Source organism: Euleptes europaea, chromosome 3 (genome assembly GCF_029931775.1).
Source record: "Euleptes europaea isolate rEulEur1 chromosome 3, rEulEur1.hap1, whole genome shotgun sequence".
In the NCBI taxonomy this organism is placed as follows: Eukaryota; Metazoa; Chordata; class Lepidosauria; order Squamata; family Sphaerodactylidae; genus Euleptes; species Euleptes europaea.
Genome location: NC_079314.1, coordinates 86,261,322 through 86,284,087, shown reverse-complemented (window position 1 = coordinate 86,284,087; position 22,766 = coordinate 86,261,322). Strand labels below are relative to the sequence as shown.

Genomic DNA, 22,766 nt, shown 5'->3' with positions numbered 1-22,766 from the left:
ATGGTGGATGTGGGTGTTCTAAACTTTCAATTACAAATTAAAAAATCAAGCTTCCAACCTTCTTGTGGTTATGAGGGAGGGAAAGCACAGAAATACCTGGAGCAGTATGTCTGAGCAGCCAGGAATGATTTCCATGAGCTGGACCCTTTGTGACTCTGCATAGCCCTCCCCTTTCCTAAGGCTACAATTCCATAAGAGAACTCCTCCATGTAACTACCCCCATCAGCCCCAAAATATTAAACACAAACATATAATCACAAGACCACTGTAGTACATCAAATGTTTATTCTCTTTCATGAGACAGTGATATTTCTCTCATCAGCAAGAAGCCACCAAGGTGACTGCAGAACATACAGGGTGCAAGATGCCTGCATACCACATATGCAAATGATAGCCTGCCCATCTCTAAGACAGCATAGAACCAATTTATCTCACTCAACTAAAACCGCATTACAAAAATATTTACAGAAAGCCAAAAAAAACAGAACATACAACCCTGATGATCAGGTATATGCGTAGGAGATACTTCACCAACACATTGTGGTTCCTCAAATTTATTCTTCCCTTCAACCATAAAATATTCAAGCAACAGGATCTCCATAGAATCACTGGCACATCTCAAAATGACAGACCACAACCTAGGAGAGCACACTCCTAAATTTAGCCTTTCATTAAGGAGTAGTGGGTGATTATACCCCTTTTCCACTATCTGAACTGGTCTCTATCCAACTTGGAACACAACTGGGATGGAGGGACTACTCTTTTTCAAGAAAGGAAGAGCTGTTCTGCTGGATGCCACTTTAACATGGAACCCTACCACCACCCGACCCTAACAGAGTAGTCTGATCTCGGTACAGCAGATATAAAGGTGAAACTGGAAACGGATTGTCACAGTAGCCCCTCCATTTCCTTCATGAAGGCTTCATACACATCATCCTTGGTCTGCACAGAGATAGGGGCAGAAGAGCCAGCTTTAGGCGTTGCTTTGATTATCTGAACAGAAGGTTCGTCATCAGGTCTCCTCTGAGTGGAGGCAGCAGTCCCCTTGTTCTCTCGGCGGACTCGCAGGGCCGTGGGCACAAAACGGGTGATCTCCGCCTTGGGGTTTGTAATTTGCGGCTTGGCACTGATAGTTGCCGTGGCTTTCTTCTCAATGGTGGCGGCACTGGTATCATCTGCCTTAGGGCGCTGGATCAAGCTAGGAGGAGCACTCAGTACTCCAGGGTTTGGAATGGGAGCTGGTGGGAATATCCCAGGTGGAGGAACCAGAGGAGGACGCAACATGCCTGGACGAGGAGGTGGGATACCTGTATGAGACAAATGTGGAAAAGAATTAGTGAGTTACAGCAAAACTAGCTATCAACTGAAGGTCCTTTAAACTCCCTAGTATCAGCTTGATTTTTAATCAGTAGTGCCAATGCACGCACACATTTAAATCTGTTTGGTGTAGTGGTTAGAGTGTCAGACCAGGATCTGGGAGACTCAGGTTCCAATCCCCACTCTGCCATGGAAGCTTGCTGGGTTACCGTGGGCCAATCATACACAGCCTAATCTACCTCACAGGGTTGTTGTGAGAATAAAATGGAGGACAAGCAACAGTGTGAGGTGGGGTATATATGAAGTAAATACATTCCAACATAGCACAAAGCCTCATGTATCCTACTGAATTTCCTTTCAACTTCCACGCTTGCCTTTGAGCATAAGAAACATATTACTACATTGTGTTTGGGATACATCAGTAGCAAGTAGTCAAATGTGTTGCTAGATTGATCCAGTTCCTCTGCTCTGCATCTTATCACTGGAGAAACAAGAAAAGAGACTTGACTTAAAGATTACCTGGTGGAGCTGGAGGTGGTAAACGAGGTGGGGGTCCCCTTGGAGGAGGGCCAGGAGGCAGACCTGGAGGTGGACCTGGTGGAGGGCCAGGAGGCCGGCCAGGGGGTGGTCCTGGTGGCAAAAGTCGTGGTAATGGCCCACGCAGTCCCGGCAAACCCGGTGGCCTAAGGAATGGAGGAGCCCCTGAAAAAATGTACACAAAGCTGTTTAAAGTTTCACGTCCAGGAATTTTGATTCAACATCTTCTATCAATAGCTGTGATCAGTTCAGATTAAAGTGAAGTATCTTTTTTAAACAAAAAGCACCAACCTATACCATGTAAATAGTATAGGAATAATTTTAATCCAATGATTCAACTTGATGTTGAGACCTGGAGCCAAGCATTTGTCCCATCCCCTTCTTGAAGGTAACCTTTTAAAGCCGCCTTAACTTGAACTGACCCAGAGGCTGAAGCCAAAATGGTAAGGGCCTAGCCAGCTGGGAACCTCTACAAGAGCGAGTCATCTAGGGAGAAGGTGGAAAAGCTACACATCAGGCTGGCCCCAAAGGAGCACAATTTACTGTATTCTTTTTCCAAGTTTTGTTTGACTGTAAATTGTTTTGGTATTTTTGTAAGCCACTTTTGGTCCCCTGCTGGGGAGAACAGGGGGATCAAAGTGCCTAATAAAATATTTTAAGGATAAACAAACAAACTGCATTTTAACATAATACATGTTAAAGTGTTTTCACATAAAGGAAACCCACCACTGCCAACTTATTCTATCACCAACTGGCCACTTAAGAAATAAGTGTATATCCCACCATTCCACAAATTCAGAGCAGTTTATAACACAAGATAAAAACAATCCAGACACAAACAATAAAGGAGCACATAAAATTCACCTAAGGTCAAAGGTTTTAAGACTTCCAGCTATGGACCCCAAACCAATGGATGGACCCCAAAGCAAAGGATGGAGTCCTTCAAGTACTCACCTGGAGGAGGACCAGGAGGAAGGCCAGTCGGGGGCCCCGGAGGTCTCAAGGGTGGTGCTGGAGGTGGTCCAAGAGGGGGTGGCCCTGGCATGGGTGGCGCCTGCATCTGAGCTGGAGGAACAGGCTGAGGGGGTGGCTGCTGCTGTTGCTGGGTAGCTTGGGAGGGCACCGAAGATGCAGTCTCCGTGTGGGATTCTTCTGTACTTTGCTGCTGAGATGTCTCTTCAGCATCTGAATCCTCCTCGTCATCGTCATCATCCTCAGAATACTCTTCTACCTCTTTACCACCCTCAGGAATTCCTTGACCTGCACAGAAAGAACAAGAGATGCCTTGGTAGAAGCAAGGGACTTAAAGGCATACAAACAGAGATCAAAGGCACAGAACAAGCTGGCATTTCAGGAAAAGCCAATTGTTCTTCCTGAAATTAAGACATCCCCTTGAAGTTTATAAATAATCTCCACTCAACTAGATAATTAAATGTTCAAAACGTTACTCCGGAAATTAAGTGTTCAAATCCCTCTGGACATTCTCCCCAAACCCATTTTGATAATGCAAGCTATTAATATACATTGCAGACATTTAAATTAAAACAATTACAGCGGCAATATTGCACTCTGTCTTGCGCTTACATGAAGTCCCATTGAAACTAACAGAGCTTAAAGCACCAAGATTGGTTTGCAAGTCACCACATCCTAAAATACAGATCTTCCACTGCACCTCTATGCAACACATAAAAAGCACTATGTACAACCCATTAAATTCCGAGTCAAGAATCAGTTGCTTAATAGGCTGTTGCTAATAGATTCTTGTGGCTGCAGAAGCCCAATTCTCAGCAGCAGAGGGAGTAGCAGAGCCCAACCATTCAACAACTCTCAGAAGCAGACAGAAGGGCCTTCTAATTCTTCACTTCTGCTGCTATAAGACTCCATCAACTATCAACAACAGAGAGGGGGACAGAATTCCTCCCCCTATTTTTCCATCACTGCTGCTGATAGACTGTTCACAGATAGCAGCAGAGGGTGTGCTAAATTCAGATCTGCGTGTTTCTGTTAAGAAATAATGGTGGAAAGTGCTTTTCATGTCGCAGCCGTAAGATTTTCAAGGCAACCAACAGAGATGATTTACCATTGCCTACAGAAGAGCAACTCTGGACTTCCTTGGTGATCTCTTACTAGGGCCAACCATGCTTAACTTCCAAAAACAGAGGGAAAACTGTTCTGTCTAGCACACTCAACAGATTTCCTGTACCCATTACAAGGCTACAATTAACGTGTCCGCTTTTTAAGGGGCCACAGAGCTGTATCTATTTAAAATGTCAGTAACCACAACCAAACAAAAGAGCTGTTTTCTGTTCAGCATTACGTTGCACTTATTAACAAGAATAACCTCCCCACCCCACCCCAGGAGCATTTTCTTTTAAAGCAAGCCTTGTATTTGGGAGGACTTGCAGTAGAAAAGGAATGTGTATATCTGTTTAATAACAAAAAGATTACTGTACTGAAACAATAGCACATACCCCAGAGCATGGTTACTAGATGCATGTTGCAATTTTGGAACTGCAATGAATCTCTTATTAGATAAGTGATAAGCAATAGCCCTAACATTACTTTCCCAAACTGTTGAAAATAAAGTACTTCTGACTCATGAGAATTTCTCAGGATATTACTGACTTCCAATTTAAACATTCTAGACAGCAGTTCTAATATTTTCAAGTTTAATTTCATAATGACAAAGGACTGTGTGGATTTTAAAATGAAAGCTTAGATTTTCAGGATTTTTTTCAAGCCTGTGTTGCTAAGGTCTCTTTTCCAAAGTATTTATTTTAAGTACTTTATTTTAAGCATCCTGCCACTCAGCAGCAGCTTGATAGCTCAGTTCAGCCCAGGGTCCTCAGAACTTGGGAGCTAAGCAGCGTTGGGCAGGGTTACTCCTTGAGACCACCAAGGAAGACTGGGGCTGCTATGCAGAGGAAGGCAATGTCAAACCACCTCTGCTCATCTCTTGCCTTTGAAACCCCATGGTCCTGGGGTCACCATTAGTTGGTTGTGACTTGACGACATAGAGTTAATATCCTGCCACTCAGACGGTTAACACATTAAACGTCAAAATCATTAAAACACAACTCCAATTTAAAAGTATAAAACTGCAGGCTATAAAACCAGCAATTAAGCGGCAGAGCTAAGATCAGAACTAAACTAATAATAACCAATAATCAAGACTAATTGTCAAACAGCCACAAGCACATGCAAACAACGCATACAGAGGATTCTTCACTTAAAATTGCCTGTGAGAACAAGTGGGGGTTTTCCTGCTGCTAGAAAGAACATCCAAGTGGAGGGTATTCCAAAGTTAGGGTGTCGCAACTGAAAAGGCCCAGCTTCTTGCTATCATCTGTCTAACCGGCAAGAAGTTGGGAGACCAAGCAAGGCTTCTGATGATAATCCAAAATGACGGGCAGGAAAATGTCAACTATCATTTAGATAGCCTGGCTCCCAAAACACCATGGGCTTCAAAGGCAATAACCAAACCCTTTGAATTGGGACCAGAAGCAAACAGGAAGCCAACGAAGTTGTTCTAATACCAACAAAACAGGGACTCTGCATCTAGAACTAATCAACAATCTTGCCACAGCATTCTGCACAACTAAAGCTTCCTAGCAGTCTTCAACTAGACTCTACTGCTATGACCCCCAACTCTGCATATTGGTGGGCAACAACACAATCAACCTGAAGAGTCTTTAGAAAGCATACATACGCCAGCCACCGTGTGACCAAGCTCAGAAAAAAACCCTCTTTTAGCATGATGATAGAAAGCAAGCCCAGATTAATTTACCCATGGGATGGTGAATTTAGAAGTAGACTATACTGCATGCAAGTTAACAGTTGGGAATTACTGGTTTATCACAGCTGATATGCTTATAACCATATCATGCAATCAATTCCTGCTTATAAAGCAGAGACCAGATCCTGAATCTTCATTGAAGAATATCCTTCTGAATTAGCTCTTCAGGCAAGCAGGCTTCTATCGCGCACGTCTAAATTTAATGGGGACAGGAGGTGGGGAGAGCTGGGGAAAAAATCAAATCCTTTTTACCAGCCATTCGCAACATCATGGCCTGAAGTGGAGTAAGTTCCTTCATGTTCTTTTTCTTCTTTCGTGATTTTCCAGGCATGTCAGCAAACCGTACACTATGACCTGCAGGAATATACAATGAAGGGTTAGAACTTTTCACAGTAAAAAAAAGCAGTAAACACTTCACAAGAAATAACAGAAATCACAGAAGAAAATCAGTTCAGTTAAAACTTTAACAATGATTTTAACAGCAAATAAAGTCCATTGCAAAACATCAAAAACGAATTTATGGTGTAGATCACTAAAAGCATCAAGACAAACAATAAACATTTATTTAAGTATACCCGGAACAGGAAACCAGCTAGAGAAGAAGTTGGGCCTTTGGATGACCAAGGAATAGAGAGATTGCTAAAAAAAGATGAGGATATGATAAAGAAGCTCAATATACTTTTTGATTCTATGTTCACTGTAGAAATTGTGGGGCATGTACCCATGCCACAGTCACTATTTTCAGGAAGGGAGTCTGAAGAACTGAATCAAGTTGAGATGAGAGATGAAGTTCTAGACCTTCTGGAGAAATTAAAAAACCAGTAAGCCTCCAGGTCCTGGTGGCATACATCCAAGAGCTCTTAGGGAATTAAAATATGAGATAGTTGATCTACTAACCTGTATAGGAAACATACCACTACATTCAGCTGCTGTGTCACAACAAGTGAAAAAGGCAAACTCTACGTTGGGGATTATTAGGAAAGGGACTGAAAATAAAATGGGCAATATTATAACGCCCCTGAATAGATCTATGGTGTGGCCTCATTTGGAATACTGTATGCAGTTCTGATCACCATATCTCAAAAACGACACTGCAGAGCTCAAAAAAGCACAAAAGAGGGCAACCAAGATGATTAGGGGGCTGGAGCAGCTTCCCTATGAGGAAAGGCTGAAGAGACTGGGACTTTTCAGTTTAGAAAAGAGACAACTGAGAGGAAATGATAGAGTATGCACGAGGTGGACAGAGTTGAAAATAACTGTTTCTCTCTCTCCCAAAATACTAGAACTTGAGGGCATCCAGAAAAAAAAGAAATATTTATACAGAGTTATTCAAATGTGGAATTCACTGGCAGAGAATGTAGTGATGGCCACAGGCATAGATGGCTTTAGGGGCTTAGACCTATCCACCATTAATCTGTCTATCAGTGGCTACTAGCCATGATGACTAAAGGGAACCTCCAAGTTCAGAGGCAGTTAACCTCTAGTCAATCAGTGCCAGGAGACAACATCAGGGCAAGATATCAGCCTCTATGCAAATTCAAATTTCAACAACTTATTGGCATATAAGCCTCTATGCCCTATTGTTGGTCCTCCAGAGGAACTGGTTGGCCACTGTGTGAGACAGGATGCTGGACTAGATAGAGCACTGGTCTGAGCCAGCATGGCTCTTCTTACGTTCTTCTAATTTACAGCATATTTAGTATTATAAATGTTTTACAGTAACTTGAGAGGCAGACTGTTAAAGCTTTAAGACTCAGAGACAGAGGAACTATGAGGTGTAGCGGTTAAGAGCAGTGGACTCTAATCTGATGAACTGGGTTTGTTTCCCCACTCCTCCACATGAAGCCCGCTGGGTGACCTTGGGCTAGTCACAGTTCTCCCCAAACTCTCAGCCCCACCTACTTCACAAGGTGTCTGTTGTGGAGAGAGGAAAGGAAGGCAATTGTAAGCCACTTTGAGACTCCTTCAAGGTAGAGAAAAGCAGAGTATAAAAACCAACTCTTATTTCCCAAGACTAGAAGTGAGTTTTACAGAGAAGTACAGTGCTACCCATGAGATTTTCCATACATCAAACATGAGTCTTCTGCCAAACAGCCAGAGACATCACAACTCTGCCAGCCCAACAATACTACAGTATTCAGACATACTGAAACTACGTGCCAAAAGACATAATCAAGGACAAAAGAAAATAATGGACGGTCCTATTTTATCAGTACTATAGAGAGCTACTGGAAATCTAGTTATGTACCTTACAAGAGGAATCTGGTTAGTAATTCAGCTGGGGGGAAAACAGAACTTTATTCATGCTTCTTGACCTAGCTCTGCTCAAACGCAAAGCAGATCGCAAAAACACCCCTAAGTGCAAGTGGGGCAATTAAAAAGCCAGCATGGTGTAGTCGTTACAGTACCAGACTAGCATGTGGGAGACACAGGTTCAAACCTCCACCCAACAACGAAGCTCACAAAATGGCCTTGGGCATACTGGGTTGCTGTGAGGAGAACATGAGGAATGAAGCATGCTGCCCCAGACTCCTTGGAGGAAGGTTGGGGTTGAAATGTACTAGATGTATTTCCACTGTCCTAAGTGACTTACCTGATTTTTTGTCTTCCCCACCTTCCCTCTCAGCACCATCATCTTGATGCATTAACTCCTCCCCTTCACTGTCCACATCAGTCCTGTCGCTGTCACTGTCATCAGAAGAGTCGTCATGCTTATCCTGATCCATGTCCTCAGGATATCCCTCATCTTCGCTGGTGCTTGAAGCCTCGTCATCATGTCCTCGGGGACCTAAGAAGTACCAATAAAATGAGGCCACCAAAAAAAAACCAATACGACATTCACCACACTGTTTGATTTTGCAGTGTGCAACCTTTAGAGGTCTCAATACAAGAAGGAAAACAAAAGGGGGAGAATTACCACTTCCAAGTCTAAGGCCTAGATCCCACTGATGCAAGGGGGAGCCAATTTTTGCCAACTCCCCCATGCCATGGGAGACCTCCAATTCCCCTTTGAGCTGTTCCTTGGAGTCCCCCATCACCCACAAGCAGCATTTCAGGGGGTATTTTGGGCTGTTGTGGGTAACAGAGAAAATCACCTCTCCTCCTTGCAACCATAGAAATTCTACGTGGGATCCAAGAGTAACTGCTGCATACACCCTAGAGATAGCAACTTTATTACCCAGGTACAGATGCAGAGAGGGCAGCAGTAAAAAGGGACAAGTTACAAAATCACTACAGGATAGCTGCATCAACATATACTGCATCAACATATACTGGCTCTCTAGCTGCCAGTTTCCCCAACGGTGGCTCTCATCCACAGTGGCATGCTTGTACAGCAAATGAGCATCACTGAAGAGCTTTTTATAGAAATGCTCCCAATTCATGCAAGAAAAGTAAATGTTATGCAACATGTACCATGTCATGGAAGTTAGATCCAGAGACACAGAAAATTATACATTAGAACAGGGGTGGAGAACCTTTTTTCTGCCAAGAGCCGTTTCGATATTTGTAACATCATTTGGGGGCCGCACAAAATTACCAACTTAAAAATTAGCCTGCTATAATTAATTAATCAATTAAATATTAATTAACTTTAAACCGCGGCGCAGCAAGCACACAGGGGGGCATGGAGGGTGGCAAGCACAAAGGGGGTGGGAGGCATGGAGGGTGGCAAGCTCACGGGGGAATGGAGGGTGGCAAGCACAAAGGTGGCGGGGGGGGAGAATGGAGGCGGGAGCTTCGCCCCCCGGGAACTTTATGCCGCGGCGCAGCAAGCACAAGGGGGGGGGATGGAGGCAGGAGCTTCGCCCCCCCCAGGGAACTTTATGCCGCGGCGCGGCAAGTACAAGAGGGGGGGATGGAGGTGGGAGCTTTGCCCCCCCAGGGAACTTTATGCCGCGGCGCGGCTAGCACAAGAGGGGGGGAATGGAGGCAGGAGCTTCAGCCGCCCCAGCAGCTTCAGGCCATGGAATGGGGTTGCAGCTGGGGGAGCGCGAGGTGAGGGCCGCGTAGGGGCCCACCGAGCCGGTAGCATACCACCCACTCACCTGGAAAAAGCTGGTAGGTTGCAGGGGAAGGGGCCAGATGCACGTGTTCTCTCTCACGAGGAACAGAAAACAAGCAACAGGAAGCCGGGAGACTTGGGGGAAACGCCCCAAAATCATTCAATCAGCCTTCAGTTTTTTTGCGCATGCGCTCCTGCTTCCCAGTGAAGCCTGAAATGCCGAGAGGAGGGCCTGGCTAGCAATAGCTAGCTCCGTGGAGCTCTCAGCCTCAGCAGGTGGGCTGTGGAGTTCCCGGCCCCGGCAGGTGGGCCGGGGGCCGGACAAAATGATCTCGCAGGCTGGATCCGGCCCGGGGGCTGGAGGTTCCCCACCCCTGCATTAGAACAACAATCCTATTTACTCGCATCTAGCATGTTTCATACTAGGGAGCTGGTAAATATTAAATATATCTAATCACACACACACTGAAAAGTACATCAGGCACACAAACACTTCAGAGATCTTATATGTCTCCTCCTGCCCTTTACATTGCTATTCCCTAAAGTTTTACCTGGCTTTGGAATTTTTGAAGTCCATCTCTTAGGCTGCTTTACATCCAAGCCTGAGATTCAAAAGGTCTGAGTTTCCCCTTCCTTAGACATTTGTGCCTTTAAAGCTAAAATAAAAAACTACTTCTCTAGTTCCATCTGGAAACAAGGAATGGCACAAAATGTGGTCTGAAAATTAAGGAAGAATGTTCCCTAACCACACATTTCTGCTGTACAAATGAGAGTGGGAGTTTCCTCACACACTTTGAGAAGGGGAACAACATTTTTTATTTACCTGTCTCTGGACTGTAGGACATCTCTTCCTCTCTTCTGCGAGGGGCCATCTCTAGAGTGAATCCTACTTTACGACTATACATCTGCAAGACCTGAATTGGTGGCGGCCCCGGTGGAGGTCCAGGTGGCTTCCTGCCAGGGGGTAGGCGAGGAACACCATGCCCAGGAGGTGGAAGTACAGAAACAGGCCGGACAGGAGGTCTAGAAATAAGGTTTGGAAAAATAACCTTTCTCAGCAGCCTCCATATGGTGGCTGTAAAGTATAATGCAACTCCAACAGAATTACTATAGCAAATATAAGACCACGGCTTCCACAGCAATAATTCCTGATCCATCTTTATCCAGGACCCAACTGTTAAAATTCCTTTCCTGCCGCAGAAGCATTCCCCCATCCTCAGTATGGAGAGGAGGAGACTTGTTCTGTGCAGAGGAGAAGGCTTCTGAGCTGCAAACACATCATTGATGTTCTGCTGAATTCTAACATAACACCGGAAAACCTATTGCCCTACATTTTAGCTACTAAATGGCCAGTTAAGATGATTCCAAGGCAGAGTGTAAATGAAGTAAATGGGGAAGGGCTGTGGCTCAGTTTGTACAGCATCTGCTTGGCATGCAGATCCCAGGTTCAATCCCTGGCATCTCCAGTTAAAGGGACTAGGAATGAAGGTGATGAGAAAGACCTCTGCCTGAGACCCTGGAGAGCCGCTGCCCGTCTGAGTAGACAATACTGACTTTGATGGACCAAGGGTCTGATTCAGTATAAGGCAGCTTCATGTGTTCAAGTAAAATAAAATTTAAAAACAGAATTCTTTTGCCTTAACGCAGAGCCTGAGCCCCAGCATTATGCAGCAATAACAAAGTGCAGCTAAGTTAACACTCTCTATTCTGAACATACATTCCAAAGCTCATAAGCATACCTAAGAAATACCTAATTACTATTAAAAACTCTAACAACTGCACGTTTGCAACAGCGAACACTCAAATCACAACAGCAGATTCTCATACACAATTCCCTGGCCTCCTCAATGCATTTCTTTCTTACCCATAGGCTGATGTTTTCTTGAGAATAGAGGGTGGCTGTGCTCCAGGTAAAGGGATGTCCTGAATGAGAATGTTGGAGGGAGCATGAGGCATATCCGGCAGGGGGATACTTTCCACTTCGACATGCTGAGCATTCTGCAATAGATTGAAATACCATGTAGGTTAATCTCCAGGAGGCAGCGACATCATTATTTTCAGTTGGCATTAAACGGTTCCAATCTTGTTAGTAAATCACTCCAGATACTGCATCGCTATTGATACTGGACACGCAGGCCCAGTAATCTAGTTACAACTGCTACAGAAAAGGATAACTAAAACAACCAGAACTTTTTACAACCTTCTACGCCATACAAATTTCACCAGTGGGAAAGAGTGTTTAGTTTAAATCAAAATCTGATTTTATTTCTTTCAAGACTGGTAGAACAAAATGCTCAGTGTTCCTGTTTAAACAAAAGTAGTGGGGAGAGAGGCAGCCCCAGACATCAAAATACTTAGCACAAGATTCACAAATTATGTGAAGGAGCTTTAGAAACCCAAGTGATTGTTAGCACCCAGAAAGTTCTTGGTAAATGCTGAAAACAAGGGCATGCACACAAGGGAAACAAAAGTATGACAGTCTAAGATGGCAGCTCAGAACACAAGATGGAAGCCCAAATCAGCTGGAGACGAATAGGATGGCTTCAAGCAAGCTGCTATCTCACAGTTGGGTAACTGAGCGGAACTACAGTAATAAAGGCCTCCCTCTCTGAGAAAACATAACCCCTTCTGGAAAAGTTTCAAACTTAGAACATACAGAGTCCTGTACTAACAATCCGCCTCAAAGACCTTCACATCACGAGCTGTGAATCCTCACCAGAGGCTAATACACAACACGCAGCCAATGAATGGCATACACTAAGGTCTAATTCAAACCGCAGCAGTGAGATGATCAGTGATACAGCACTGATGAAGGAACACCCCACGGCAAGCCATACAAAGGCAGCCATTTCAACCACACCAGTAAAGCCCAAGGAATGGAAATGGAAGATAGGGAACTGATGTGGCTCATCACCAAATTACAGAGCTACTTTTCAAATGCAAGCCATTGTCCAGTTTGCACTTGTTATCAGGGAGTTGCAGTATGCCATGCATGTGATAACAGAAAGGCTGTGCTAAAGCTGAAGCAGCATTTGGACTGCTGCAATGCCACTTGATGGGGGTTTGCCTAAGAATCTATAACTGGTCAAAAATGTAGCAACTAGGCTGCTAGCAAGTAGCAACTAGGCTGCTAGCAAGTACAAATTTACAGGTACCAAATTTATTTATTTTATTGCATTTCTAACCCGCTCTCCCCAACCCAAAGGTTGGGCTCAGAGCAGCTTACACAATCTAAAATATAATAAAACAATAACCCATTTAAAATAGCCCAATAATGTCCCTCAATGGCGCTAAAACTCCAAAAATAACAATCTGCAGGCGGCAGATGAATCTATCCACCCCCTAAGGTGGTATAGAAGGGGTGGTGCTCAGCAGCGGGGAAGGGGGGTAAGGACTAGGGAGGACAGTAATTATAACGAGAACCGTTGCTGGCCTCAACCATAAGCCCAGTGGAATAGCTCCATCTTGCAGGCCCTGCGGAATTCCTGAAGGTCCGGCAGGGCCCTGATCTCACTAGGGAGGCTATTCCACCAGGTAGGGGCCAGGGATGAAAAAGCCCTGGCCCTGGTCGAGGCCAGCCGGATACTCCTTGGGCCAGGGATCACCAGCAAGTTGGTATTACATGAACGTAAGCTTCTCTGGGGAACATACCAGGAGAGGCAGTCCCCTAGATACGACAGTCCCAGACCGTATAAGGCTTTAAAGGTCATAACCAGCACTTTGAACCTGACCCGTTATTCCAGCTGGAGCCAGTGCAGTTCACGGAGCACTGGCGTAATATGTGCCCACAGCGAGGTACCAGTAAGAAGCCTCACTGTGGCATTCTGTACCAGCTGGAGTCTTCGAGTCAGTCTCAGGGGCAGCCCTCTATAGAGCGAGTTGCAGTAGTCTAGCCTGGAGGTGACCGTCGCATGGATCACCATGGCTAAGTCAGGGCAGGAGAGGTAAGGCACCAACTGCCGGACCCAGGGGAGGTACTAAAATGCAGTCTGGGCCACAGCTGTGACTTTTGCCTCCATTGATAAGGAGGCATCTAAGGTCACACCCAGGCTCCTGACCGTGCACTTAGGTGTTAACTGTATACCGTCAAGAGCAGGAAGTCAGCACCCCACCCGCAAATCACCCCAGCTGAGCCACAGGACCTCCATCTTCGATGGATTTAATTTCAGCCGGCTTTGCTGAATCTCACAACTCTTCCAACTCCACTGGTCCCAGGGTACCTGAGAGAGTGCATTCTCATGGATGAGCCTATCCACTAACAGAGATATTTGTCAGAGGTCTTGTTCTATGTGTAATGTGACTGACCACCAGGTGCTTTCTTAGTGATGGGAACTTGGTTATGCAGCTCCCTTCCCCCATAAGCCTGCACCGTGCCAAACGCGCACTCTTGTACATGTCAAGCGAAGTTTCTCAATTTCCCATAAAGTTTAGACCCATTCTCCCTTGTAACGGTATGAGGAACCCTGAGTTGCATGCTTTTGTTTTAAAAGACCTACTTTTTTAATGCTGTGGAATTTTTAAAGTTTTAAGATCAAATGTCTAATGCTGTCTAAATTGCTTCTCTCCGCCTACTCTTATACTCCTTTCCTACTGTTACTGTAGCTGTTTGTATTGATTTGATTATACTGTTCTTAAATATTTTGTGGGGAACTGCCTTAGAATTATATGCATGGAAAAGTAGAGCAAAAATAATTTAAACAAAAACACTAAAAGGAGTGCAATTTCAAGCTGCAACCCGAGTAAAAAGCACAATTAAACCAACTTTGTTCAAAATAAAAAAAAAGTAATTACCTTGACAGCATCAAAGTACTGACTGAGCTGAGATCTCTTCTGCTCATATTCCACTTCTAGTTTACGCAACTCCTTGTAGATGTCTGGATTCTCCTTCTCATAGAGCCGCAGAATACGCTCAAAAGTCTCACGCAGTTTCTTCCGCTTGTCCTTCAGCACCTTCTCATTTAGTTGGGGTTGCTGTACTGGGTTAAACTCTGATCCAGTAATAGCAGGACCAGGCCAGCCAAGTGAAAGAAAAGAGCTTTACAAGGAAAACCAGGAGGAACATCCCATCCTTTCCCTTTGTATATAACAAATGCATAACACAAGCAACTCAAAGACGGCACTGAGAAGGCCTGTAGTTTCCACCAAAGTTTGCAAGCAACAGAGAACAAAAGCCAGGACATGAATACCAGATGCCTTCCTTCCCAGAAAAGCTTCCAGATCTTCTCCCTTTCCTAACTCAGGGCAAAGCCATCTACCAATTCTTGACAGAAGTGAGACCCTTTATTGCAATCACTCCTCCTTTCTCCAGAACATAACACAGTATCCTTGCTTTTTGTGTTATCAGCATATCATCCTGTTAACCTATTATTCTAGTCCCTTGACCCCACAGACCCATTCTGCTCTCCTGACTTTTTCCATCTGTAACCTTCCTGCCAGTTAACTCTGCAAGAGAGACATATTCATACCCACCCATTTCATCAAGTTTTTCCATGTCCCGAATGATTTGCTTGGGATCCTTCATTTTTAGCACAGCAGCTCGCACCATCATACGTTGCTTCTTGTTCTAAACGCATCAGAAATAAAAAGCCAGAAAGAAAAGACTGCATTTGATGGGCAACACACAGAACTCCAGCCAAGAGCATTAATTCTCATTTTGGCTCTTATATCTTCTAAGGCTCTAAGCTATCTTAGATTGTATGGCCAAAGAGAAGATGGCATATTTCATTTTCACAGGATTTTTCATTCAGATTTTCAAGGCTTCTGTGTAAGTCTCATTTAATGTAAACTATTGTCTCCACTGTCCTCAAATGTGTGGTTTTGTGAGATCTTACAGTATTTGCTACATGCTGTAAACGTTTTCTAAATCCTTCTTCTTGGCCAAGAAATTTGCAAGAGCAAAATTAATTAGCTTCCACCAAATGCTTATGACTGCAAAACATTAATAACCTAATCCAGCACCACTCTGAAAGGATTAGACAAGGCAAACTTGACAAAGAGGAGGGGTTGGACGTGAAAACAGAACATTATCAAGACCCCATTTAAACATCTGACATAATAACCAAGAGTAAGGGCTCCAACCTGCATTTACCAGTAAAGTAATTCTCTCTTACCTTCTTCAGCTCCCTTTTCCGGGCCTCCTTGCCTGTAAAGATACAAACAACCTCAAAACAATTTCAGAACAGTCCTTGCAAGCTTCTGGCTGCAATTCTTACTAGGAAGAAAGTCTCAGTGAACTCAGAGGTGGCTTCCTTCAGAGTAATTTTATGGCTAGTCTTTTTTCATTAAATTGAAGGACTAAAAGACAGATTTACACGCTATGTTCTTAAGAACCTAAGGCAAACAAAACTAGTAGAATTAGACGTTATGTTCATCCAGATTAAAAAGGTGAATCTTCCTAGATTAATGCATGTTTTCCTAAAAGAAGCAATTAAAGGCTAATTTATATATTGTACTTTTTTTATTCCTAGAGACAGTATCATGTAGTAAAAAGCATGAACACCAGAAATGACCTAACTTGCACACTAGCAGGGCAAAACATTTGACCACCATTTCAAATATTAGCATATGCTTGTCTTTTCTACACAGCACAAAGCATAATATATGAAGGGAACCAATGGTTTAATCACTGTTTTCATGTCTTTGTACATATTTTAACTCTGTTCTTAATTTTTAATATGTGTTTGGGGGGTGATTGTAATGGCTTTAAAATGTGATTTTATCATGTATGTTTTAAATTGTTAGACACCTCAGTGGCCCCTTTGAGGGTAGAAAGGTGGGATATAAATTTTGTAAGTAAATAAATATTAACACAGTTCACCATCCTTGAGAACACTTTGTTTCATTGTGAGCACTCTCATAAGATTATGACTTGCCCAGCTTCCAGTCACTGTTCCAATGACATCTCCAGCTAAATGAAAGAGCCTCATCATCCTACCATTTCTTATTCAGTCACTGGAAATGAAGCATGGAGAGTAAAAAACTCTCTTTCATAAGTGAGTCTACTCTTCACTCTGCTGCCAATCAGCTGCAGGAGTCCAGCAATAGCCCATTTAAATTCATTCATTCATTCAAACCTTTATTGGCATAAAACCCCATTTAAATTCTAATACCATGCATTTTTATCCTACCCTTCTTTCAAGAAACTCAGGGCAGGGTATATTGTTCTCCTCAAAAAACACACACAATTTATTGCCACAACAAGCCTGTGAGTTAGATGAGAGAGTTACTGGCCCGAGATCACCCAGTATGCATTATGGCAGAATAATACTTGAACATGGGTCCTCCTAGTTCCTAGTCCAAAACTCTAACCACTACACTGCATTGGCACTCACTCACACATTATATCACTCACTCACACACTACACTGCATTGGCACTCATATCACACATTCAACACTATACTAAAGATAGAGGTTATTTGAGTTATCTCCTTCCTGTCCCCACATATCCATGCTATAATTGCCTTTACTTTTTTGGAGCAGGTTTGCATGGAACATCAAGCACCACAGTACACTGATAAGTTTAGAAATTGCTAACTCTCACTAAAGCTCACAACTATTTTATTTTGTATTACAAAATAACAAAATTTACACACTACCTTTCTGCCCTTACAAGATCCATTAAAGTGGCTGTTTAAAACATAAATAAAATTACATTTTAAAACCATTAAAATCAACCCCCCATGAAAGACCAACTCACAATCTTGCATCTTTCCAATGAGAAAGTTTAAGTTAATAAGGTTTGACATATACTGCCTGAAAACATACAGAGCATTGCCTGAACTACCATAGACAATTACACCACATTTCTCAGAACTGTCTTTAAGGCAAGCAGATTAAGAATTTTAAGCAATTTGGTTCCTGAAGACACTGTCAACTTGAGGCAACTCAATGCTAGGTGAGAAAATACTTTCACTTAACGATGAGAAACCATTTATATAAAGCAAGTCCAGCTAACAAGTCACCTATATGGACTATAATGGGTTATGTGCTTTCTGATTTATAAGAGCAAGTATTATAGGCCTCCATTTTATGAAAGATACTAGAATTTTATCTAAGCTTAAATCTTATTAGTTTTTTTCTAATCTATACTTAACACACACACCCTAGCATGTACATCTTTGCCAGTTTCTTTTTCTGCACTGTGCAACTAAGAGAAAACAATGTGCAGTGCTCAGTCTTACGTAACATTCTACTAGTTTTACACCACTTCTCTCCACTGAATCCTCTACTGCCCTTATGGAAATTCTCTGAACACTTACGAGCTTGATCGGTGGGATTCATGAACTTCCCACTCTTGGTGGAAGATGTTGATCTCCGCCCCATATTGACTGTTTATTTCTTTCTCTGCTCCACTGATTAAAATTAGATGACTGAGGGGGAAAAAACACAATTCAGCATCGTCTCAGTGTTAATACAGAATGCATATTCTCATTTACTGATCTTCGCCACACCACTGCATGGCCATTTCACAGCCCCCTCCCAATCAAAGGCAATTCATGATCAATTCCAGGGATCACCAAACGTTTTTTGAGCCTGTGGGCACCTTTGGAATTCTGGCACAGCCAGCCATAATACTAATGCCTCAGCTTACTTTTCATCATACAGTGAAGAAGATATGGTTTTTATATGCTGATTTCCCCTACCTTTTAAGAAGTCAAACTGGCTTACAATACCCTTCCCTTCCTCTCCCCACAACAGACACCTTCTGTGAGGTAGGTGAGGCTGAGAGAGCTCTAAAAGAACTGTGACTAGCCCAAGGTCACCCAGCTGGCTTCATGTGTAGGAGTGGAGAAACCAGCCTGGTTCTCCAGATTAGAGTCCGCTGCTCATGTGGCGGGGTGGGGGATCAAACCCAGTTCTCCAGATTAGAGTCCACCACCCCGAACCATTACACTACACTGGTTGTTGTGGTGCCAGTTGCTGCCAAAGCAACATTTTTTTAAAGTCTGCACAACCAACTCTCCAATGGCCAATCAGAAGCCTTGCTGAGCAAAAACTCCACCACGCTTTCAACTTGGCGGATGCCAGAAAAGGTGTCAACAGGCACCATGGGAATCATGGGCACCACAGTGAGGACTCTGATCTATTCAGTGGCCATGAACACAAGATTACAATCATAGATAACATGGCAGTGACACAGAAACTACTATTTTTACAGACTGGTGTTATTTTCATGCACATTAGCAAAGTGGGCTCAAGTCCACAAAAGTTTATACTAATTTGTTGGCCTTTAGCATGCTACGAAACTCCCCCCCCCCTTTTTTTTTTTGCTTACATTCTTTTCAGTTACAATTACACGAGAGAGCTGGAAGGGGGCCTGAGTCGGGGGAGGGGGCCGCCTCCAGGTGAAAGCGTCCCCCCGCCAACCCACTCACCTCGTGTCGCTGACGCTAAGGCTACGAGAAGAACATCAGCCAAATGAGAGGGCCCTACAAAAGCGGCGACTCCCGATACACTCCCGCCGCCGTCGCCATCTTGAAAAGCCGCGCGACCTCCCTGCAAAGACCATAAAATAGTAGAGCGGCGCACAGCGTGGACTTCCGGTAGAAATGGACCCTCTGTGTTCGCTGCGATTCCCTACGAGTGCCAAGCGGCGTCGCTGTAGGCCTGGCCGTCTCTATGGTGAAGCGCCCGTGCCTTTCGCGTGGAAGGTTAGAGTGACGCGCGGCTAGAGGAACTGGCGGCGACGCGCGACGCTAGTAGTTTTCTATCGCTATGGCAACAACGTAATGCGACTGCGCTACCATAGAGTTAAATTGTGGCCTAATTTGCCTTAGGCAGCCAGTGGTTCCCCTCTATAATTAGACGGGAGGAGGGATTTCCGGAGTTTGTTGAGCAGAAGCGGAGGGAAGAAGAGTGGGGGCCTTTCTGGGTCTACAAAGCTGAAGGGGGGGGTGAGGAGGAGGGCGAGGGAGCGCTCGTTTTCTGGTTGCAGACCAGAAGTCGCAGCTCCTTTAGTCATTCACATTTCTTTCTATTTTTTCAGCTTCAGAAATAAATGTCTGTGCTTTAAAAAAGGTAAAGGTCCCCTGTGCAAGCACCGGGTCATTCCTGACCCATGGGGTGACGTCACACATCCCGACGTTTCCTAGGCAGAGTTTGTTTACGGGGTGGTTTGCCAGTGCCTTCCCCAGTCATCTTCCCTTTACCCCCAGCAAGCTGGGTACTCATTTTACCGACCTCGGAAGGATGGAAGCGTGAGTCAACCTCGAGCCGGCTACCTGAAACCGACTTCCGTTGGGATCGAACTCAGGTCGTGAGCAGAGCTTTTGACTGCAGTACTGCAGCTTACCACTCTGCGCCACGGGGCTCCTTTACCGAGAAGGAAATTGTCGTAGTTCTCAATCCTGATCCAATTTGTACCACTGAAAGTCACAGACATTCCGAAGGATTTGCTGGTGTGAAATACACACGCATATTTGCCCCCATTGCCGCTTAAAGCAATCCTTCTACTGGGTATTTGTATATCAGTACAAAGTGCTGGACATTGGGGCAAAACCTACCCCGTTCAGTTTTCACATACTGATAGGACGAGATCTGAAGTAGATGTTACTGTCCTGCAAACAGACTGGCAACAATAGTTGCTAGAATCTAGATCAATGACAGTATCGACTCAGGAAAGGCAGCAGGGAAAAAATTAATTTCCTTAGTAGCTATTATTAGGCAGGGGACTGAAAATATTTTTCAGGATTGTGGTGCCTTTATATACAGATACAATTGAAACACTGTACAGGTCTAGTTGTCCAGGCTATTTCATAGTCTATAGTTAGACAACTTATGGAGAATATATTTGTCAAGGGTGATCAGCCAAGATAGCTGAATGGAACTTGCTTGAACGCCAGCTTCAGAGGGCAAAAGGCTGCTGCTTTTTATACTAGTAGGCTTCTGGCTGAGCGTTGCAGGGAATACACTGACCTGAGCTATCAGAGGCCTTATGTTGGTGGGTACATGGGCATGGCACATAGGCAGTTGACCCTAGATAGCTGAAACATTAAAAATATAACATTGCAACCCTGTTTAATTGTTTGCTATAACTGAATGCTATCCTGACCTGAATAGCCCAAGCTAGCCTGATCTTGTCAGATCTTAGAAAACTAAGTAGGGTTGGTCCTGGTTTGTTATTTGGATGGGAGACCATCAAGAAAATCCAGGGTCGCTACACAGAGGCAGGTAATGGCAAACCACTTATGAACGTCTCTTGCCTTGAAAACCCTATGAGGTTGCCATAAGTCCACTGCGAATTGACGGCACTTTTCAATATTAAATAAAGTCTCTACCTAGGGTTACCAGCCTCCAGGTGGCAGCGGGATATCTTCCACTATTGCAGCTGATCTCCAGGTGATACAGATCAGTTAACCTGGAGAAAATGGCTGTTTTGGAAGGTGGACTCTGGTATTATGCCCCATAGAAGTCCCCCCCCTCCCCAAACCCTGCCCTCCTCAGGTTCCACCCCCAAAATCTCCAGATATTTCCCAACCCAGACCTGGCACAACCCTATCTCTAACTAGTGAACTGGGAGGAAGGTGAAAATGAATATCACATACTGATAATAATAATATTTGGCTCAGGGCGGTTCACAACCCAATTTAAAATGCATCAGTAATTTATAAAACTGATAACAATATATAAATTAGATAAAATCAAGGCATACCGCATCTCTAAATAAATTTGAAATAACCAGCCAAATTATTGTCGAAGGCTTTCACGGTTAAGCTGAACTTTAATAATCATTGTACTGAAAGGATGACACACAACGACAACACTTGGAAGAGTAAAGGGTTCCATTTCCTTGAAATACGGTCTGCTACCTTTTAGCTTAGGCTGTTTCATCTTGTCTGACTTTTCCCCTTAAATGCCTGTGAGGTCATTGCCATGTTCTTTGTATCATGCAGGATTACCCACCTCACAGGCCTCTGTGAAGTCACCATCTGCACTACCACAGATAGCAGCACACGACCAAGCGAAGCTGCCACTGCCCTTTTGTTTCCTGTTGGACACTGCCTTCTTTCTCTTTCTTCCCTTTCCAAGGACCCATAATAAGGTGAATACAAGCTGTGCCTGGGTTTTTTTTGTCTATTAATTTAATAATGTCCTTGCTGGAGAGTTATGATCTAACTAATACAGAGCCTTATTGTTTCTCCTACAAAAAATATTATTTGTGTGATCTGGTAGATCTACTTATGACACTATTACTGTTTACACACTGACTTCCTGTTCCTTTTCTAGGTACCAGTTGTGATCAAATGAACCTATATTTATGCTCTCAGTGGAATTTCTTTTCTTGTCTGTTTTATGTTATTTATTTTTTTAGTCATATTTCATCTGCTGTAGCTACCTCATGGGGAAGGAAAGGGCCATGGTATAGCCTGACCTTGTCAGATCTCGAAAGTTAAGCGGGGTCAGTAGTTAGAAGGGAGACCACCAAGGAAGGCTCTGCAGAGGAAGGCAATGGTAAACCACCTCAGCTTCTCACTTGTCTTGGAAGCCCCTTGCTAGTGTTGCCATAAGTTGACTGTGACTTCACAGCACTTAACACATACCCAGCCACCTAGTTCTTTTTTGCTTGTAGTAAAATCTTAATAAAAGTCATTTTAAAAGAAAAGAAATAAGCTGATGTTCTTCTATGTGTTCTCCCATTTTGGACATAGCAATGTGTATCCAGCCAGCCATGAACTTTACAGTGGGACTTCTCTTTCCTGCTACTAAGCTCCCCCCCACACACACACAGTTTTGCTCCTGGGGAGCCTGCATTTGGAGGGGAAATTGGCAGAAATCATTGTCCCTGTTCCACAAATGCTATTCTGTCAGTGGAAATGTGTGATTAGATACATGCCACTAATATGGTCAAACCTGCTAGTATATCTCCATTTGAGCTCAGTTAATTGCTGTAACACAAAAAAAAATTGTATCCTGCAAAGAAAGAAAGGCAGGAAAAATACCAAGGGAATGCAGAGGGAGAAGACAATACCAGAAAAGCTAGCTCTGATATTATCCTCACCATTTGAATTTCTGAAGCATACGTGGAGCTCCCCACATGAGCAAGTCTTCCTATCTCTACAGTATCAACTGATCAATTCATTGGAATGAGGAAGCCCTGGCTAATGCCTCATCGT

General features: G+C 43.8%; 1 protein-coding gene across 1 annotated transcript; it reads right to left on the bottom strand.

Moving 5' to 3' along the window:
- Positions 1–832: 832 nt before the first annotated feature.
- On the bottom strand, positions 833–18,024 carry WBP11 (WW domain binding protein 11). Its single transcript, XM_056847065.1, has 11 exons — positions 17,913–18,024; positions 15,764–15,795; positions 15,123–15,216; positions 14,445–14,641; positions 11,518–11,651; positions 10,477–10,676; positions 8,244–8,438; positions 5,903–6,004; positions 2,809–3,114; positions 1,837–2,019; positions 833–1,307 (listed from the first exon to the last, which is right to left on the bottom strand). The coding sequence occupies exons 1-11, from the start codon at positions 17,974–17,976 to the stop codon at positions 889–891; spliced, it is 1,926 nt and encodes a 641-aa protein (XP_056703043.1). The 5' UTR covers positions 17,977–18,024; the 3' UTR covers positions 833–888.
- Between the last annotated feature and the right edge of the window lie 4,742 nt (positions 18,025–22,766).

What these genes read in the sequence shown, in the direction of transcription:
- WBP11 (XM_056847065.1), bottom strand. Translation starts at nt 17,976, where the DNA reads ATGGGGCGGAGATCAACATCTTCCACCAAGAGTGGGAAGTTCATGAAT. An exon ending in GAATCCCACCGATCAAGCTC is followed by an intron (nt 15,796 to 17,912) that starts GTAAGTGTTCAG and finishes GTATCTTTACAG; the next exon opens with GCAAGGAGGCCCGGAAAAGG. An exon ending in CATGATGTTGCGAATGGCTG is followed by an intron (nt 3,115 to 5,902) that starts GTAAAAAGGATT and finishes CTTTCTGTGCAG; the next exon opens with GTCAAGGAATTCCTGAGGGT.